The 15362-nt window shown below is 36.8% G+C and overlaps 1 protein-coding gene across 1 annotated transcript; it reads left to right on the top strand.

The window, feature by feature from the left end:
* GBAS (glioblastoma amplified sequence) lies at window positions 1–12608 on the top strand. Its single transcript, XM_010573568.1, has 9 exons — window positions 1–2184; window positions 2263–2308; window positions 5159–5253; window positions 7233–7303; window positions 7702–7842; window positions 8268–8299; window positions 9573–9667; window positions 10512–10595; window positions 11394–12608. Exons 1-9 carry the CDS (start codon window positions 2025–2027, stop codon window positions 11456–11458), a joined length of 789 nt encoding a protein of 262 aa, XP_010571870.1. The 5' UTR covers window positions 1–2024; the 3' UTR covers window positions 11459–12608.
* Window positions 12609–15362: the final 2754 nt, after the last annotated feature.

The following is a 15362-nucleotide window of genomic DNA, read 5'->3' on the forward strand; positions in this document are numbered from 1 at the left end:
CCCGTAACTCCAGCTGCTGATAAAGCTAGTTCACAAAAAAAGCATCGTGATTATTTGTCTCTTTCATCTTCAAAGTTCACTGCAAACAATAATCCTCATGGGAGAATGTTCTAAATATTAGTTTTCTAACTCCATTTAATAAAGGGGAGGAAATGCAAATAGTTTATGGATCCAAGTTGAAAAAATGAGGACTGCAGGACTAGGATTGAGTTCTGTCACCTGGAGTCCTGTTGTCCACTGAATATTAGTGCTTACTTTAAGGGAGCTTTTTAAAACAACTTGGATTTATTAGGTGGGGTTTACCCCCTATAATCTGGGACAGCTTGTGTTCCTGTGGCACCTGATGTAGATGTGACGACACAACTGCAGTCACCTGTGCCTCGCCTCCTCCAGCTGAGATCAGAGATATGTCTACTCCAGGCAGCTGTGTACCCTCTATTCTAGCAACAGCCTTATCATGGAATGCCCTTTTAAATGCTTGTACTCAGGAATAGCTGCTTAGCTTTCAGCACAGTAACCTGTTTGTGTGTTTGCCTAGGGCCAAAGGCGGCACCATTTTCAATAAATACACCAATAAGATATTTACAAATTACTTCTTAACCTTGAAGGTCATCTCAGCTGCAGTTGTTCTTCTGGTTGTTATTGTTTCTCTGCTATGAAATACTTTTCCTTTCTTCCATCCTGCTTCTAGAGGGTGAACCAGTTCATTATGTTATTTTCAGACATTGGGACTAAAAGGTTGATTGTTGAAAAACACTGCTAGTGTGAACTACTTTTGTGTAATACAGACAGGCGTGTTCATGAAGGTATTTCTCCCAAAGGAAGTTGAGATTTTCTTTCCCTATTTTTTTTTCCTTGAATGATTGTCACAAACTTCTGGTATCTGGAAGACAGCTGTATAGCTGAAGATTGATAGCTATCTTCTGGATCTTCTAGTCAGTTATTAAGGGTGAAAAATTGAATTCTGAGGCAGGAAAAGGTTTAAATTTCCAGCTGCATTGCCACATTTTTTCTATGTCAGAGAAGTATTTTAGTATTTCAGCAGAAACCCTATATCATAAAGAGGCAAACTGAAGGAAGTGCTTCTTAGGAGAAAGAAGAAAAAACACTTGAGCTTGGGGTCCCCTGTCATACATTATAAAGAATCAGTGAATATATCAGCTCTCTTGTCCTTCTGCACAATTTTTGGTGAGTGAGGGGTCTTCCATCAGCTGGAAGAGAGAAGAATAATTCCTTTAACACATCATTTTAAAAAAGCATAGTTATCAATTGTAATGTTTTGTGTACTCTGTGGTGTAAAAGGAAGTGGCGTTATTTTGGAATTGTACTTGCAGAAACTGCATAAAGATTAGATAAAAAAAGACAGTGAAATTCTTCTGTTTCAAAGAAAGGAAAATTGTGAATGCTGTTCAAAGAATGTGGATGTGTACCCCTACATAGTACAGTTGCCAGAATTTGGAATTGAAGCATTTGCAGGCTGTTTGTTTCCCACCACTCGCAATTTTTCCCAAATTAGACTTTCATTATATTTCTTCTCTTGAAAGATGCACTATTTAACTTTTCCTTTTTTAGAGCTATATTTAAGCAACATAGGAACATATGGCAGTTACTTTCCTGTTTACACTGTACAAGTTTTTCCTTATTCACACTTTTTTTGCTCTTTTTCACTCTTGTCTGTGTACATCAGGACAGACCCAGCCTTTTTGAGCAAAGACACTTGATTAAAAAGAGGATAAATAGGCAGCAAAAGCAGCCATCCACCTGTTCGCTGCCATGTGCACAAAGAATAAAAGTGGATAGTGTATGGTTAACTGCTCAGCTCTGTATCTAGTAAAATGGTTTGTGAGAGGGTTAATCTCAGCAGGGAAAGAACTGCCTTTACCTTGCTAGGAAGTGGCTCAGTGGAAAGTTTTAGTAACAGATGTATATGTAACTGTGTGTTATGATACTGTTTGCATTGAACTTGGTTGTACCTATCTTCCCTGCGTTGTGGGCATTTTCAAGACACACTCAGTGACAGTATAATGTACTTGTTAATATGTAGGGGGCTGGTATCTTCAGCTAGCAGACCTCGTGAAGACAGTTGGTTAAAATCGCTATTTGTTCGCAAAGTCGATCCAAGGAAAGATGCTCACTCCAACCTTCTAGCCAAAAGAGAGACCAGCAGTCTGTATAAACTACAGAGTGAGTGATATTTTTATATTTAACATTACCATTTCTTTATTCTGTTCCTGCATTTCTCACGTAATGTTGTTGTTTCAGTTCACAATGTAAAACCAGAATGTCTAGAGGCCTACAACAAGCTTTGGTAAGTGTGCGTATTATGTTTTCACATTTTAGACATGTTGATTTGATCACAAGCTGTTCTGAAAATTGGCAAATATCATAATTATTTAGAGGGGAGGTGGAAAAAATCTGGTTTTACTTTCAGGGTATGGTGTTAAATAGATCATGTTATTCTTGGAGAGAGATGGCAAAAGATACTTTACTCAGTTCACCCCCTGCCTTCCCTCTTGGAAGTACCATTTTCCTAAGCTGAAATGTAGGATGATACCTTTTATGAAAACATTGGTGACATTTGTTGGAACAGCTCTCCCCCCTCCCTTAGTTGTCTTACAATTGCTGGTCCATGCAGGTAGATTCTGGTATGCTACCGTGTCCCACTCCAGTTGCCATGTAGGTATGTGTTGGGGGTGGTTATTGTGTGCATACAAGAAGGAAAGGGAGGGATCACCGGTAAGTAAAACTCCATGCCAGTATTAAATTGAAGTATAACTTTGAGGAGATTTTAAAAACCCAGGGGCTGACTTTCTCTCAGCTCATCTATATCCTTCTACAAAAGTATTGTTACTGAGATTTACTCCTAAAGAGCTATGCAAATCCTTGGATAGGATCTTTACGTTGGGGTGATATCCTTCAAAGGCAGCAGTACTGTTAGGGGTTTTCCAAAAAGTTACAGCTTTATAAAATGTATGAATTAGTAACATTTTAAATTTACTACTTCAAGGATGAAATTGCAGAAATACTAGTCCTGTTCTGCCTACATAATCACTGTTCTGGAGCCAGAACAACTGCCTTTTCAAGAACTGTATGTTTAAATTTGGAAATGTAGTGAGCCTCACACGTTTCGAAACAGCAGTGCTTTCTCACTGACAATGATCATCTTGTCAGTTAAATAGAACATTCTTAGCATAATGATACTCTACTACAACAATTTTTTAAGTGTGGTGTATTGGTGAAAACACCAGCTGGGCAGGAGGGTGGGGAAGAAGTTCACAACTCCCAGTTTATTTCCTCGACTATTGGTTACCTGCACAACCATGAGTAGGTTGTCTAACATCTCTGTGCCTTCATGTATTTAGCTTTGAAATGGGTCTAGATAACCCAAAACTGTTTTCCTTGCTATACAAACATAGAAATCCACTAGAATAACATTCACTCATAAGGTATTTTTAGCTTTTTTGTTTAAAAAAATAAATACACAGAGAAGCACAATTAGCATTTAGCCAACTTTCTGTTTAAAAGCTTAATATAAACATGCCCAATTATACAAGACAGGATACCACTTCTCTGCCTTATCTCATGAGCTGCCTAAATGTTGAGTGAAAGCAGAAGCTTTTCTTTTCAAGGAAAGAGACAATAGCAAAGAAAGAAACTGCTGACAGCAATCAGCTGAATTATGTGTGGTTAGATTTATTCTTTCCAAACCAAAGCAAATTTAAGTATTCCAGGGAAGGAGAAAACTTAGGAATGGAGTAATAAAAAAAACTAAGCCTCTCTGAACTTCCCTCCTTCTTCTCCCTAAAATAAAGATGAACAGGTTAATTCCTTATTCTGTATCAAATCAGCATAAGGATTAGTCATCATGTATTAATAAAGAAATAATATCATGAAGAAAATTATGAGAGTACTTCATGAAACACTGTGGTTAAGGACCCCTTCTGAAGAATTAGGAACAGTTATTTTAAAAAAGGAAAAAGATGGTGTTCATAAGGTATTCTGTGGGTGTTTTTTTTCTATAATTTGCAACAAAATATATTTTAGGGTTATTGTAATAATGTAACATTCCTGTTTAAAGCTGTCTTTCTAGGATCTCATTATGCTTTGTAAAAACGAACTGATGGTGAAACATCCTTGAAAACATCCTTGGAGAGTCATTCTATCATATTACTTACACTATGTAGTGAGAAATCTTTAGGTACAAATTGGTAATGAGATTTGCTCAAGGTTGTCTAGAAAGTCAGTGGCAGAATCAAGAGAAAAACTCGTATCTAATGACTCTCAGCCCCAGACCAGCCTACTTCCTATTACTTGATATTGTGCAAAGACTCATTGCCTATGAGCCAAACTGAGTAAGAGGGGTAATTATTCAGGGAAAAATATTAAAAGGCAAAGTTCAACTGGAGTAATTGACTTATTCATCAAAATACAGTGCAATGAAAGCTGTGGTAACTGAGTCAGCAATCAGTAAAACTTAATTTCTTAATGCTAATGTAGGCCACAAAGTTTGAAAAAATGTTAGAAATACTGGAAATACTCAAACAGAAATTGGAGGTATTTTTAAGGCAGTTTCACTGTATGCTTTAATGGGTAAGTTGCCTCAAACTAAGACCACTTTCTGAAATGGTAGAAAGCAGTAAGGCTGCATACTATGAAGTACAGTCGTCATTTGATCTACCAAAATACATGTTTTTATTCATTCAGCTCAACAGAATTAATAGCATTGTAACTGGTACAGAAGACTGTCCTTTCCTATTATTGTGTATTCTACCTCCCTTGATAAGGAAAAGCTTTTCCTAAAGCAAATCACCCATGTAGTTAAGCTGCATTTTCTGTGAGACATCCTGATACTTACTTTCCTAATGTGTTGGATAACCCTTTAGGGTGATAGACATAATTTATTGCATCGAAAGAATTCTACCATGCTGTGTATTTGTCATACAGTCTAAGAAATGGTAACACTTACCTTAATTTTTCATAGTCTTGTAGCTATCTTCCCCCTGTATAGCAGATTTTTGTATTTCAGCTTTCTCTTCTGAAAAGTACAGCTTGTGAATTTTCATACCATAATGATAAACGTGTGGTAATGTATTATACATATCAACTGTAGCCTCCCTGAAGGAAATGCAACATAGTGTCTGTATTCCTTGTTTTCAAGTCAAGAGGTGCTGCCAAAGATTCATGAAGAAAAACACTACCCATGTGCACTGGTGGGGACTTGGAACACGTGGTACGGAGAGCAAGATCAGGCTGGTAGGAGATAGAAGTACAACAGAATGTAAAACCATACAAGTGAAACGTGTGCTTGGCAGGTTTCTTCTCTTTAAATCATCTCTGTTGACAGTAAACCTTTAGCAATGTATATAGTGAGGGTGTGTGTGCATCAATTATCAGTAGTCATTAACATTTACAGTGCTTGCTTTTTGTCTTGTTGAGTTTGACGGTAAAGCATTAATTCCTAAAATTTGTCCTATTGTTAATACACTTTCATGTTTTCCAGGTGGTAGATTAACAGTTTTGGGAAATGCTTGCAAAATGTGGTCCTGTAATATTTTGCGGGCACAGATTACATTCCTGAATATTTAGGATAAAGGCAAAGGCTTACAAAGACAGAGTTTATCTTGCATTGGCCAGTATAAAAGCTTTACTCAGACTTTCATACTGTAATTGCTGTATGATAATGAAATGCAAATCATTCACACCATCTGAAAAAATGATTGCATTGTAAACTCAACAATAAGCTAGGCCTTTATGGGAGAAAAATAAAAATATTTCTGTTCATGTTCATATAAGGATGCTGCCTAACTATGCAGATTGAAAATATATTGGAACTAGAAATTACTGAAGAGCTGCTGCAGAGGTAACTACAAAGAGTCTAATGTAGAGAGAAAACCTGAAAAATTTCCTAGACTCTGGGAAATTGAAGGAATGGGAAGCCACGAATACAGAGTGATGTACTGATATTTGTTATGTAGTTTGTTATGTAGCTCCATTGTTAGAGCTATGCCAGTATCAATGTCATTGCTTTGTTATTGAAAAATAGGTACACATTAATTTTTCCTGCATTCACAACATATTGCAATATTGGCACTAAACAATTGTGAAGAAATAACAGTAGAGAAAACAAACAATGTCTGAGAAACAATTCTGAAAGTTGAAGGGAAATTGGGGAATGAAGACAATTGAAGTGAGAGTATCTTAGCCAAGTCTCATTCGTTGCTTCTGTAACATATTAACAAAGACTGTATCTGTAATTGCATCCATAGCCTGCCTTGAAAATGTTACTGCAACAGTTCTAGCAGTGTAATAAAGCAGATTATGGGGTTTTGACTTTTTTAGTACATGTGCCCAGACTGTGTTAATATTAGGTGGATATATCAAAATTGCCCTGGGGATAAGACAGCAGAAGCAGGCGCACTGGATGAATCTGCTATCATGAAGTGCCTTATGTTAGTCTCCAGTTTGCTCTCCTGGAAAAGGCACAGGACTGCTTTAGAGGAGAGAAAATAGCTTTTGTGACTCTTTGAGGTGAAATATTGTTGCCTTGCTATATTAAGTGCTTGTAAATAAATCTTGTTATGATTTATTAAAGGGGTTTATTATGATTTATTAAAGAGAGAATGCTTTGAAATAACTCAGATATAGATACCTGTTCTGAAATCGTTTTTATGGGGAAGATCCTAGCAAATGTAACATTTCTAGCATGTTCAGATATCTTCTGCTTTTTTTAATGTAATGTTTACCTCAAAAATAATATTTGCGTCATTTTTCATGTCCTACAGAATGTGTGTTGCTCTCTGTGCTTGAGTAATTTACTGAACTAAAAAGTCTACCCCTCTACTGCTCTTAAAAGAAATTGGTATAAAACACATTTTTGGAATTAAGTCATCCTCTTAAATTGAATCTCAGTTTCAACTACAGTCATGTAAAGTCATCACATCTTACTAGCATGGCAACAAAAAGTCCTTTCAGAAATTTCCCTGTTATCTTCAGAGTAGATTGCAAAGTTCTCCAAGAGAACCCTTTTCAAAAAGCAGATGATTCCATCCATTACTTTTAAAATGTTCAAATGTGTAGTGCTTTCTTTAGTGAAAATCTATTTTTAAACCTGTTACCTGATTTCTATTTTTGTATAATTCTGTAGTATGAAGAGCGTTTTATACTGTGATATTCCATAAGATTTAGCACTGGTCTGTGACATCCCTGAAAAAGCTTCCTTTTTTCTGTTTCAGTTCATCTGTGGAGATATGAGGGAGGCTATCCAGCTCTCAATGAGGTCATGAGTAAACTCCGTCAAAATAAGGTAAAATGCTTTGATTTTGTTAGAATTGGTTATTTTACTCAGAAGAGAACAAAGAATAGAGCAAAGAGCTGCCCATTTGGATACCCACTTCAATATCTCATCACTTCCTATACAAACTTAGAAGCCTCTTTGGAAAAGGGTTTATTCTCATATTCAGAAATACTGAAGTTTAACATGTGAATACTTTATGAAACACACTTAGTGTTGTGTAAACATGCCACTTGAAATTTTCAAATATGCCAGGGGAATTTAGAAGCCTTTACAATTTAGAGGATTTCAATGTCCTAAACCCCCAAGATAGCATTAAAAAAAATAATAATCTAACCCACCGTATGGTATACTGCTTTTTGTTGTTGAAACATAATACATAGTTTGACAGCGGTCACATTGTTTTTTAGGAATTCACAGAGTTTCGCAAAGAAAGAGGTAACATGCTTCTCTCGCGCAAGAACCAATTATTGTTGGAGTTTAGTTTCTGGAATGAACCTGTTCCCAGAGAGGGGCCTAATATTTATGAGCTGAGATCCTATCAACTTAGAGTAAGTTTAAATTTTTCTTTTTATTTTTTAAACTCCATGCTGTTGTAAAATGTTCAAAGCATGTTTATACAATGTAGATGAAAAACAGATCTCATCTTAAAAATCTGGTTCTTATCAAAGCTGATGTCTGAGTCATTGTTGCTCTCAAAGTGTGGGGTCCAAAATGGAGGCAGGCTCCAACAAGGTACTAATATCTGCAGGGCTGAAACCCCTGTGTTTTCATTTGAAGGAAACTTCAGGCAAATGACTAATAAGTAATATAGTAAGTAAACAGAGTAATTACTGATTATTATAATATGCTTATCACTTGAAGGAAGTGATTTTGTTAATACATAGTGTTTTCCATATGCAAATGTTGTGAAAACTGTCCAAATATTCTAACTTTCTTTAAACTACAGTTTTAACAGTCTGTTTTGGTTTTGTAGCCCGGAACAATGATTGAGTGGGGAAATTACTGGTAAGTATTGCTTTAGCACTTGTGTTCTCCTGTTTGAGAGATGTATGTTTAAAAATCATGAAGTGGAGGTGGCAGAATGGTACCAAAGCGTTTCAGTCACCCAGTTAATGGCCTGCTTCTGTACTTTTGCAACTTGTAAGATAGATCTTTGACCCTTCATTTATCCTTTGCGGAAAGAAAGAAGAATTCTGTGTGCAAACAACATTGTGGGCTCTGTGGTTTGGCTTTCTTTCCCATAACCCTTTTAGTTTGCTGTAATGTAGCAGAAACCATTTATTTTCAGCAGAAAGCACTGCTTAGTGAAGGGTGGCGGTTAATTCCTTGAGACTTTGTTGATCTTTCACAAGACCACTAGAAGCTGACTTTTAGTTTAAATGGGCTAAATCTTGGCTCTTTTAATCTTTAAAGTCAAGTTGCTTCTTGAAAAGCTATTGAGCAGCACATTTGTATTTTAATACATAGGTTAAAAGCATTTGAGACAGTCTTCTGTTGAATATATGCTTCTGATTTTGTCTTATTTAAAACCAGTGTAAGTTTCTTTCCATTTACATTCACTATCCTTGCAATTCTAATGGTTGATAGTTAAACAGTTTGGAGTATTTTCAATTATTTTGACAAAGGTGAGGACTTGGATTTTTAGACGTGTCATTGTCATTGATGTAATTTACTTAATTACAGTAATTTGAATAAAGTACATTGAATTTAGAATTTTTATAAACTAGGCATATCCATAGTGGTAGCCAATCTGTTTTGGAAGTTACAGTAGATTTATAGTTAAGAGAAATATTGATCTTATTTACACAACAAATCATGGAGTATTGCATAGGCAGCTGCATAGCAAAGGTCTATGTGAATAAAAAAGTTGTATTCCATTACCACAAAATCTGTGGTGAATGAGTGTGGCAAAGACGACATGACTGAAAGTCAAGGATTTAGTTTTAGAAGAACCTGCTGTAAAAATGGCTCGCCACTTGACACTGTTCCAGCAGTTTTCTTTATACTGAATCTAACATTAAAGAATGATTAATGCACAGTCTAGTGAAACTCTTGGCATCCCAATTTTAACTCATTCTAACAAGATATATGGGTACGTTTTAATTACTTAGAGCTGAAAATCAGTGTATTGCAGATTTTTTTCTTATTTTTAATTGCTGAAGTGTACTGCAAGTGCTGTTTAACATTTCGGCTTCCTTTCAACTCTGTTTTCCTTTCATTTATCACTTATTTCCTATCCAGATCTGCTGTTTTTAATGGCTGCTTTGCTCTTCTGTAGGGCTCGTGCAATTCGTTTCCGACAGGATAACAATGAAGCAGTTGGAGGATTTTTCTCGCAAATTGGACAGCTATATATGGTTCATCACCTTTGGGGTAAATTTGTGTTCTCTCCTTTTTTCTCACTGGATCAGCCCCTAACAGACGTTGACTTTGCCCAGGAGAAAAGGTTTTTACAAAAGGCAAAGGAATGTCTTAAAATGGTTTTTTTGTTTTACATCAAGTGTTGATTTTCTTAATTTTTGTGTAGGTAACTTTATTCTTCAAACAAGCAAGCAGAAGTGAACATTTCATGTTTTGTTCTGTTTCCATCAACAGTTTCTCATGGCCCTTTCTTATTAGGGACTACTTGTTTGCTTTCAGTAACATAAACATGACAAGCCATGTCCTACCATCTCTTTTCTCCATCCCCATTCATCCTAAAGTCAGGTTTTTACAGTTTAGCTTCAAGTATCACATATACCACACCTACAAAAAGGAAAGTCAAGCATTTATTTACATTACTACATCATGGTGTTTTGGTTTTCTCTGTGTGTTAGTCTCCACAAATGCTTAGCTGCTTTTCACGTGTCAGGATTGTTTCAACTTGAAGAAACTCATTGTCTAATACTTATTTTAGAAAATATGTAGTATTATCTTCATATCTCGACAATTCAGAATATTATATTCCAGCATTAGAAATCTGACACCACTCATGTAGAACTGTACTCTGTTGCATTATCTGTCTTACCTGTGTCTAAGACATTCTCTCTCTTCCCCAGTTCCTCCTGTTTGCGTTGGTTTGGGAGCTTTTCCTTTTTGTGGAGAACTTCTGACTTTTTTCCTTCCCAGTGTTTGCAGCCTCCTAATTACACACTAGAATACTTATAAGGGAGCTATTCATGTGTAGAAGGAAAAGGAGTTACTTCTAAGCTTTGTGCTTGTTGTTTTCCCTCACCAGCTTACAAAGATCTCCAAACCAGAGAAGATATAAGGAATGCTGCGTGGCATAAACCTGGATGGGATGAACTAGTCTATTACACAGGTAACCTATTAACTTCATTGGAATGCTGGAGGTAGACTTTTGTACATGCCATCATTTTTGTTCTTCAGTACATTGCACAATGATAAAAAGCTTTGCATCTCGGGGCGGGGGGGCAGTCTGTGTCAGTTTTTCTGCTGTAGGGGAAAGGAGGGACATTTCACTAAGCTGCAAAGTGAATTTTGCAGTTGATCATGCAAACTCAAAAAAGTTGCCTAATTGCTAAGAAATTGCTACAGTAGTAGTAAATTTTTATACAAACATCTCTGCTGTAGAAGAACAGATTTGTGTAAATGCTTAAGTTTGTGTCCAAAATTTAGGGAGCCAATAGTGGAATTTACCTTAAGTTATTACCTCTAATATTTCATGAAATACGGGAGCCTTGTTAAATGTGTTCCTTTGAAAAGGGAATTTAGACTTTGGAACTAGAGGCCAGGAGATCTTTGAGATCAAAGATAGCTTTCATAACAAAACTCACAAAAGTATGCTAAGCATGTCAGATTTTGGTTCCATAGGGTACATTTCAAAGGAAGTATACCAGAAAAATGTAAGGTAACTTTCATTATGGTGAAAAGGAATAGAAATATTTGTCTTCAAAGGAGCAGACAGATTATATTAAAAAAAATCACTTGTTCTCAAAACTACTATGCTTCAGTTACAGGAATGTTTGTGGTTACTGATGACTTGGCATGCTCTAGCTACGAGAGTCATTTGAAGACAATGGTATCTGTTCAAACCAAGTGTGCAGAACTGCTAATGATGTCTGTTAGTAAAATTGAACCCTGTCTCAATTTTTTTCAGTGCCCCTTATTCAGGAAATGGAGTCCAGAATCATGATACCGTTGAAGATTTCTCCGCTTCAGTAAAGTCACTGATTTACTTGTGCCTACATAGATAAAGTGACAAGTATTTGTCTTAAATTAATTTATGGTATACATTGTATATCATAGTCTGAAATATAAAAGTACTGTATTGAGCTTATAAAAGAGACCTCTTTTCTTCAGAATCTAATGACCTTTTGCTCTTAGGATTGTACCAGGAAAAAAAGAAATATAGGACTGTAATTAAAAGGTTGGTTAATTGAAAACAAGTACAAAGACATATATGAGTTCATCCATGAGACAGCTCCTCAGGTTAAGTATGGCATACAGTATTTAATATCTTTTGCTACATAGACAATGCCCAGTGTTCAGTAACAGCAACAGAATGGAGCGTTACAGGCGCTGTGGCCTTTGTGTAGTGTTATAATGACTGCAGATTTTAAGAACAAATGGGGGAGTTCTGAAATTAGAAGCTCTGAAGCCCTCAGACAGCTCTGAAATACACCTAGCTGTTCTAGCAGGCCTCAAATCAGTAAGTGGCTCTTAATTTACAAATAGGCAGTCATTAATTGAGAATAATACTGTTTGTCAGGTGATAGCTTATGGACAGAGAACAGGGCATTCTGTTTTGCAAAGACTCTGAAGCCTGTGGAAACTAATCGCACATTTGTGTAGATATCTACACCTGAAATTAACTTTGTGATGTATGACCTTCGGTTTTCAAAGAGATGCTGACAAGACATGGTTGTCTGAACATTCTGCAGGGAATCAAGTTCAGTTAAATACATTTATCTCTACAAATGGCCTGGAAATCTAGGAAAAGGGGTTTAATTTAATAAGCAATCATGACTTCAGACATATGCTTGGTCGGGTGTTTCACTAACTGTACAGTAGGTACTTTTGAATTGATGTGTGAAACGCGCATGTTGAGTCAATAGGATTGGCATAAAGCGGTGTACCATTATGTCCAGTTCTATTTTGGTTTCACTTTTAGACTAGAATGTATCAACACTTTTGGTGTCTGCAATGATGTGAACATCCTGTAAGTGAAAATAATACTCTCTCTTTAAAGTGGCTACAAGAATCAGTGTAACATACAGAATGTACAAATCAGTTACTGAATGTCCAGTTTGTACATTTCAGTGAGTTTTCAGGAAGAACATATCAGTCAATAAAATCCTTTTAATTTTCACATTTTACTGGCACCTTATATGTATTGCACCACCTGTGTTTTCTCTCATCTTGCAGTGTTTATTATGGAAAATTTGAATAATTGCATAGTATATTTCAGCTTAGTTAGCCAATATCACTTCTCTGTGTCAGGGACAGCATTTCCCAGTATTCTGCTCTCCTTCTCCGAAATGAATTTACTGTATCTCCATTACACCCCATTTTGCTAAGTATTCTAGATGTCCTAAGTGCTGTCGTGATAAATACAAAATATTTCTCCTTTCGATTTTTCTCCACAAATTATGCTTAATTTTTCAGGTCTGATTTCTTCTTTTCTTCCCATGTAAAATACATGGCACTCTTGCCTTCACTCGAATTTCATTTTGTCTGTTTTCATATTTTCTTCCTGTTGTCAATTGATGATGGGATTTTACTAAGTAAAATTCTGTACTGTATTAGCTTAAAGCTCTCAGCTTGGCTTACTCAGTGGGCCAAGTACATCATTTCAGCTGTTCCTTCTTGTAAATCAGTCACAAGCAGTACTATCATCTGGGGCTGTCATTTTTCCAGACTTTTGGGACTACTGTTTAGCTGCAAAAGGAAAATAAGGATGACAATATCAGCTTCCAGTCCTTGTTATTTCTCCCAGTATCCTCCCATGTTTCTTGTTCCTAGAGAACTGTCCTTGTAACTTACCCCTCATAACCAGCAATCTTGGTCAGAGACAAAAGGCAAAAAACATTTTTGGAGTTACAGGATTTTGTGGGTTCTGATGCAATCCATATTTCTTACCTTCTGCCAGGAGCACTAGGAATTAAATTCAGTCAGGCAGAGCTCTTATTGTTTAAGGACCATGAAGTTTTGCAGGAATAAGAAATCTAAGGAGTAACTGGATGTTCTGTGGGGTGATGTCATATAGCACAAGTCTCTTCAGTCTTTATACACTACCTGAGATCTGAATTCCCACTAGTGGCATTGTAATGTGTTATGAATGTGCCGCTTCTTGTTCTGAGCTTCAAACTCGTGCTCTGGCTGTCATCAGAGAGAGATTAGTTCCTGTTATTTTAGTTACAGATAACCATGTAAACTCAATGAATGTAACACAGTAGATAAATAAGTAATGCCAATCTTTTCTTGCTTCCCTTTGCCTGAGCCCTTTCTGAAGTTGGTTTTCCCCTGTTGTGAACACTGTTGTGATTTTCCCTCTTAATTTCATGGCCAAGTCTGCCTTCTTCCTTTGACTAGCAATACTTCGGCATTTCTTAGAGCAGAATTTGTAGAGTTCAGAACTGAAGTCGCTTTCCAGTGGTTGGAAAGTGGGGAACAGTGCCTGGAAGGGTCTCTGGTAATGATCAATTCTTGTTCCACTGTAATAAAGGCACAACTGAAACTTGAGTTTAGTTGTCCTGTGGTCTTCCTAGAAAAGACTGCAAACTGTTCTTTTAAGAAGTCCCCTCATGCAAATGGAATATGCAACTTAAAGCCTCACTGCCTCACTGAATAATCACACTAAAATAAAAGGCTTTATATGAAGGGGTGTGCCTCACCGTGCTCTTAGTCAGGAGACCCACCTGAAGACCAGATATTACTAGCGACATGTGCTACTCTCCAGACTTTGCTCTACTGTGATGGGATATGTTCAGGTAAATTGGTAGCTTGGTTGTAACATTGAAACTTCCCTCAGGCTGCTTTATTCCTTCCTATTTTTTTCCAGTATTTTACAGACAAAAGAGCTTAGCCACTCACTAAGCTAAGTAATCCTTTCGGTACCTCCTGGACTAGAGGTCAGGCTTGGTATTTGCCCAGTGGAAGGGGGGTGGTATTTTTCTTTAAACCAGTCAGACCTAAAGAGCTCTTGTGAAATCATTGGCACAAAGCCATGTTTCCATAGCACTCCGACTGGCAGAAGATACTGCTGTGAATGTTAACATCTCTGTGGCACAGAGCCTCCTGCACGGTCTTCTGACTGTGGTGTTAGTAAAATTACATATACTTGAAGTGAAGCATGTCACAGTGTTCGTAGGATCAGGGCCTGTAGTTATAGCTGATTACCTGGATGTTAGATTTTATTTTTTTAGTGGCCTTTTAATTCAATAGAAAACTGCAGCAAACACACACTTCTGCTTCATAACTGTAGAATTGCAGAGGAACACACTGAATGAGGGCAGAAAGAGTTTATACTTGTTCTACTCATGCGGTCTTGACTAAACAAAAGCATGATTGTACATGACCTGCCCTTGGAGCTGGCTGAGATTTTTCTCAGAAAGAATTTAAAAGAGATCATCTTTAATGCTCCCAGAAGAGTTCTGGTGAGCAGCCTGGCAACTATTGTCTGTCTTGGCTTTTGTGAAGTTTTTTAAACTGTATACAGATACTCAGTATAGCTGTTTATATGTCTGCCTTTCTCTAAAAAGCCATTAAAAGTTTGTTTCTGGATTTGTTCTCTTCTAACCCTTCTACTTCTCTAGTATTTAAATGCTGTTGTAACCTCAAGCAATTATTGCCTCGGGTTTTTTGCCAAAAACATTAGATGGCATCACTGAGAGCTGCCATTCATCATTCTCTGGGGCTTTGTAAATGCCTCTTTCTCCTATATCCTTTCAGATGATGTTGCAGAATGGACAGAAGCAGTATTTGTTTTAATTGTTGGTGATGCTTAAACAATTGGACAGGAGCTCTCTCACTGCACCTTGATTTAATCTTACTAAATTAAGGAAATCCTGTGATTATCTTGTGGAGACAGTGTGAGATTCTGGAAGGTAGGCACATCACTTATTTC

Source organism: Haliaeetus leucocephalus, unplaced genomic scaffold (genome assembly GCF_000737465.1).
Source record: "Haliaeetus leucocephalus isolate CR32 unplaced genomic scaffold, Haliaeetus_leucocephalus-4.0 Scaffold395, whole genome shotgun sequence".
Classification (NCBI taxonomy): Eukaryota; Metazoa; Chordata; class Aves; order Accipitriformes; family Accipitridae; genus Haliaeetus; species Haliaeetus leucocephalus.

Bases quoted from the DNA above. Each gene is read 5' to 3' on its own strand.
- GBAS (XM_010573568.1), top strand. From the start codon at position 2,025: ATGTACTTGTTAATATGTAGGGGGCTGGTATCTTCAGCTAGCAGACCT. The intron at 7,304-7,701 runs GTAAAATGCTTT...ATTGTTTTTTAG, and splicing joins GTAAACTCCGTCAAAATAAG to GAATTCACAGAGTTTCGCAA. The intron at 8,300-9,572 runs GTAAGTATTGCT...GCTCTTCTGTAG, and splicing joins ATTGAGTGGGGAAATTACTG to GGCTCGTGCAATTCGTTTCC.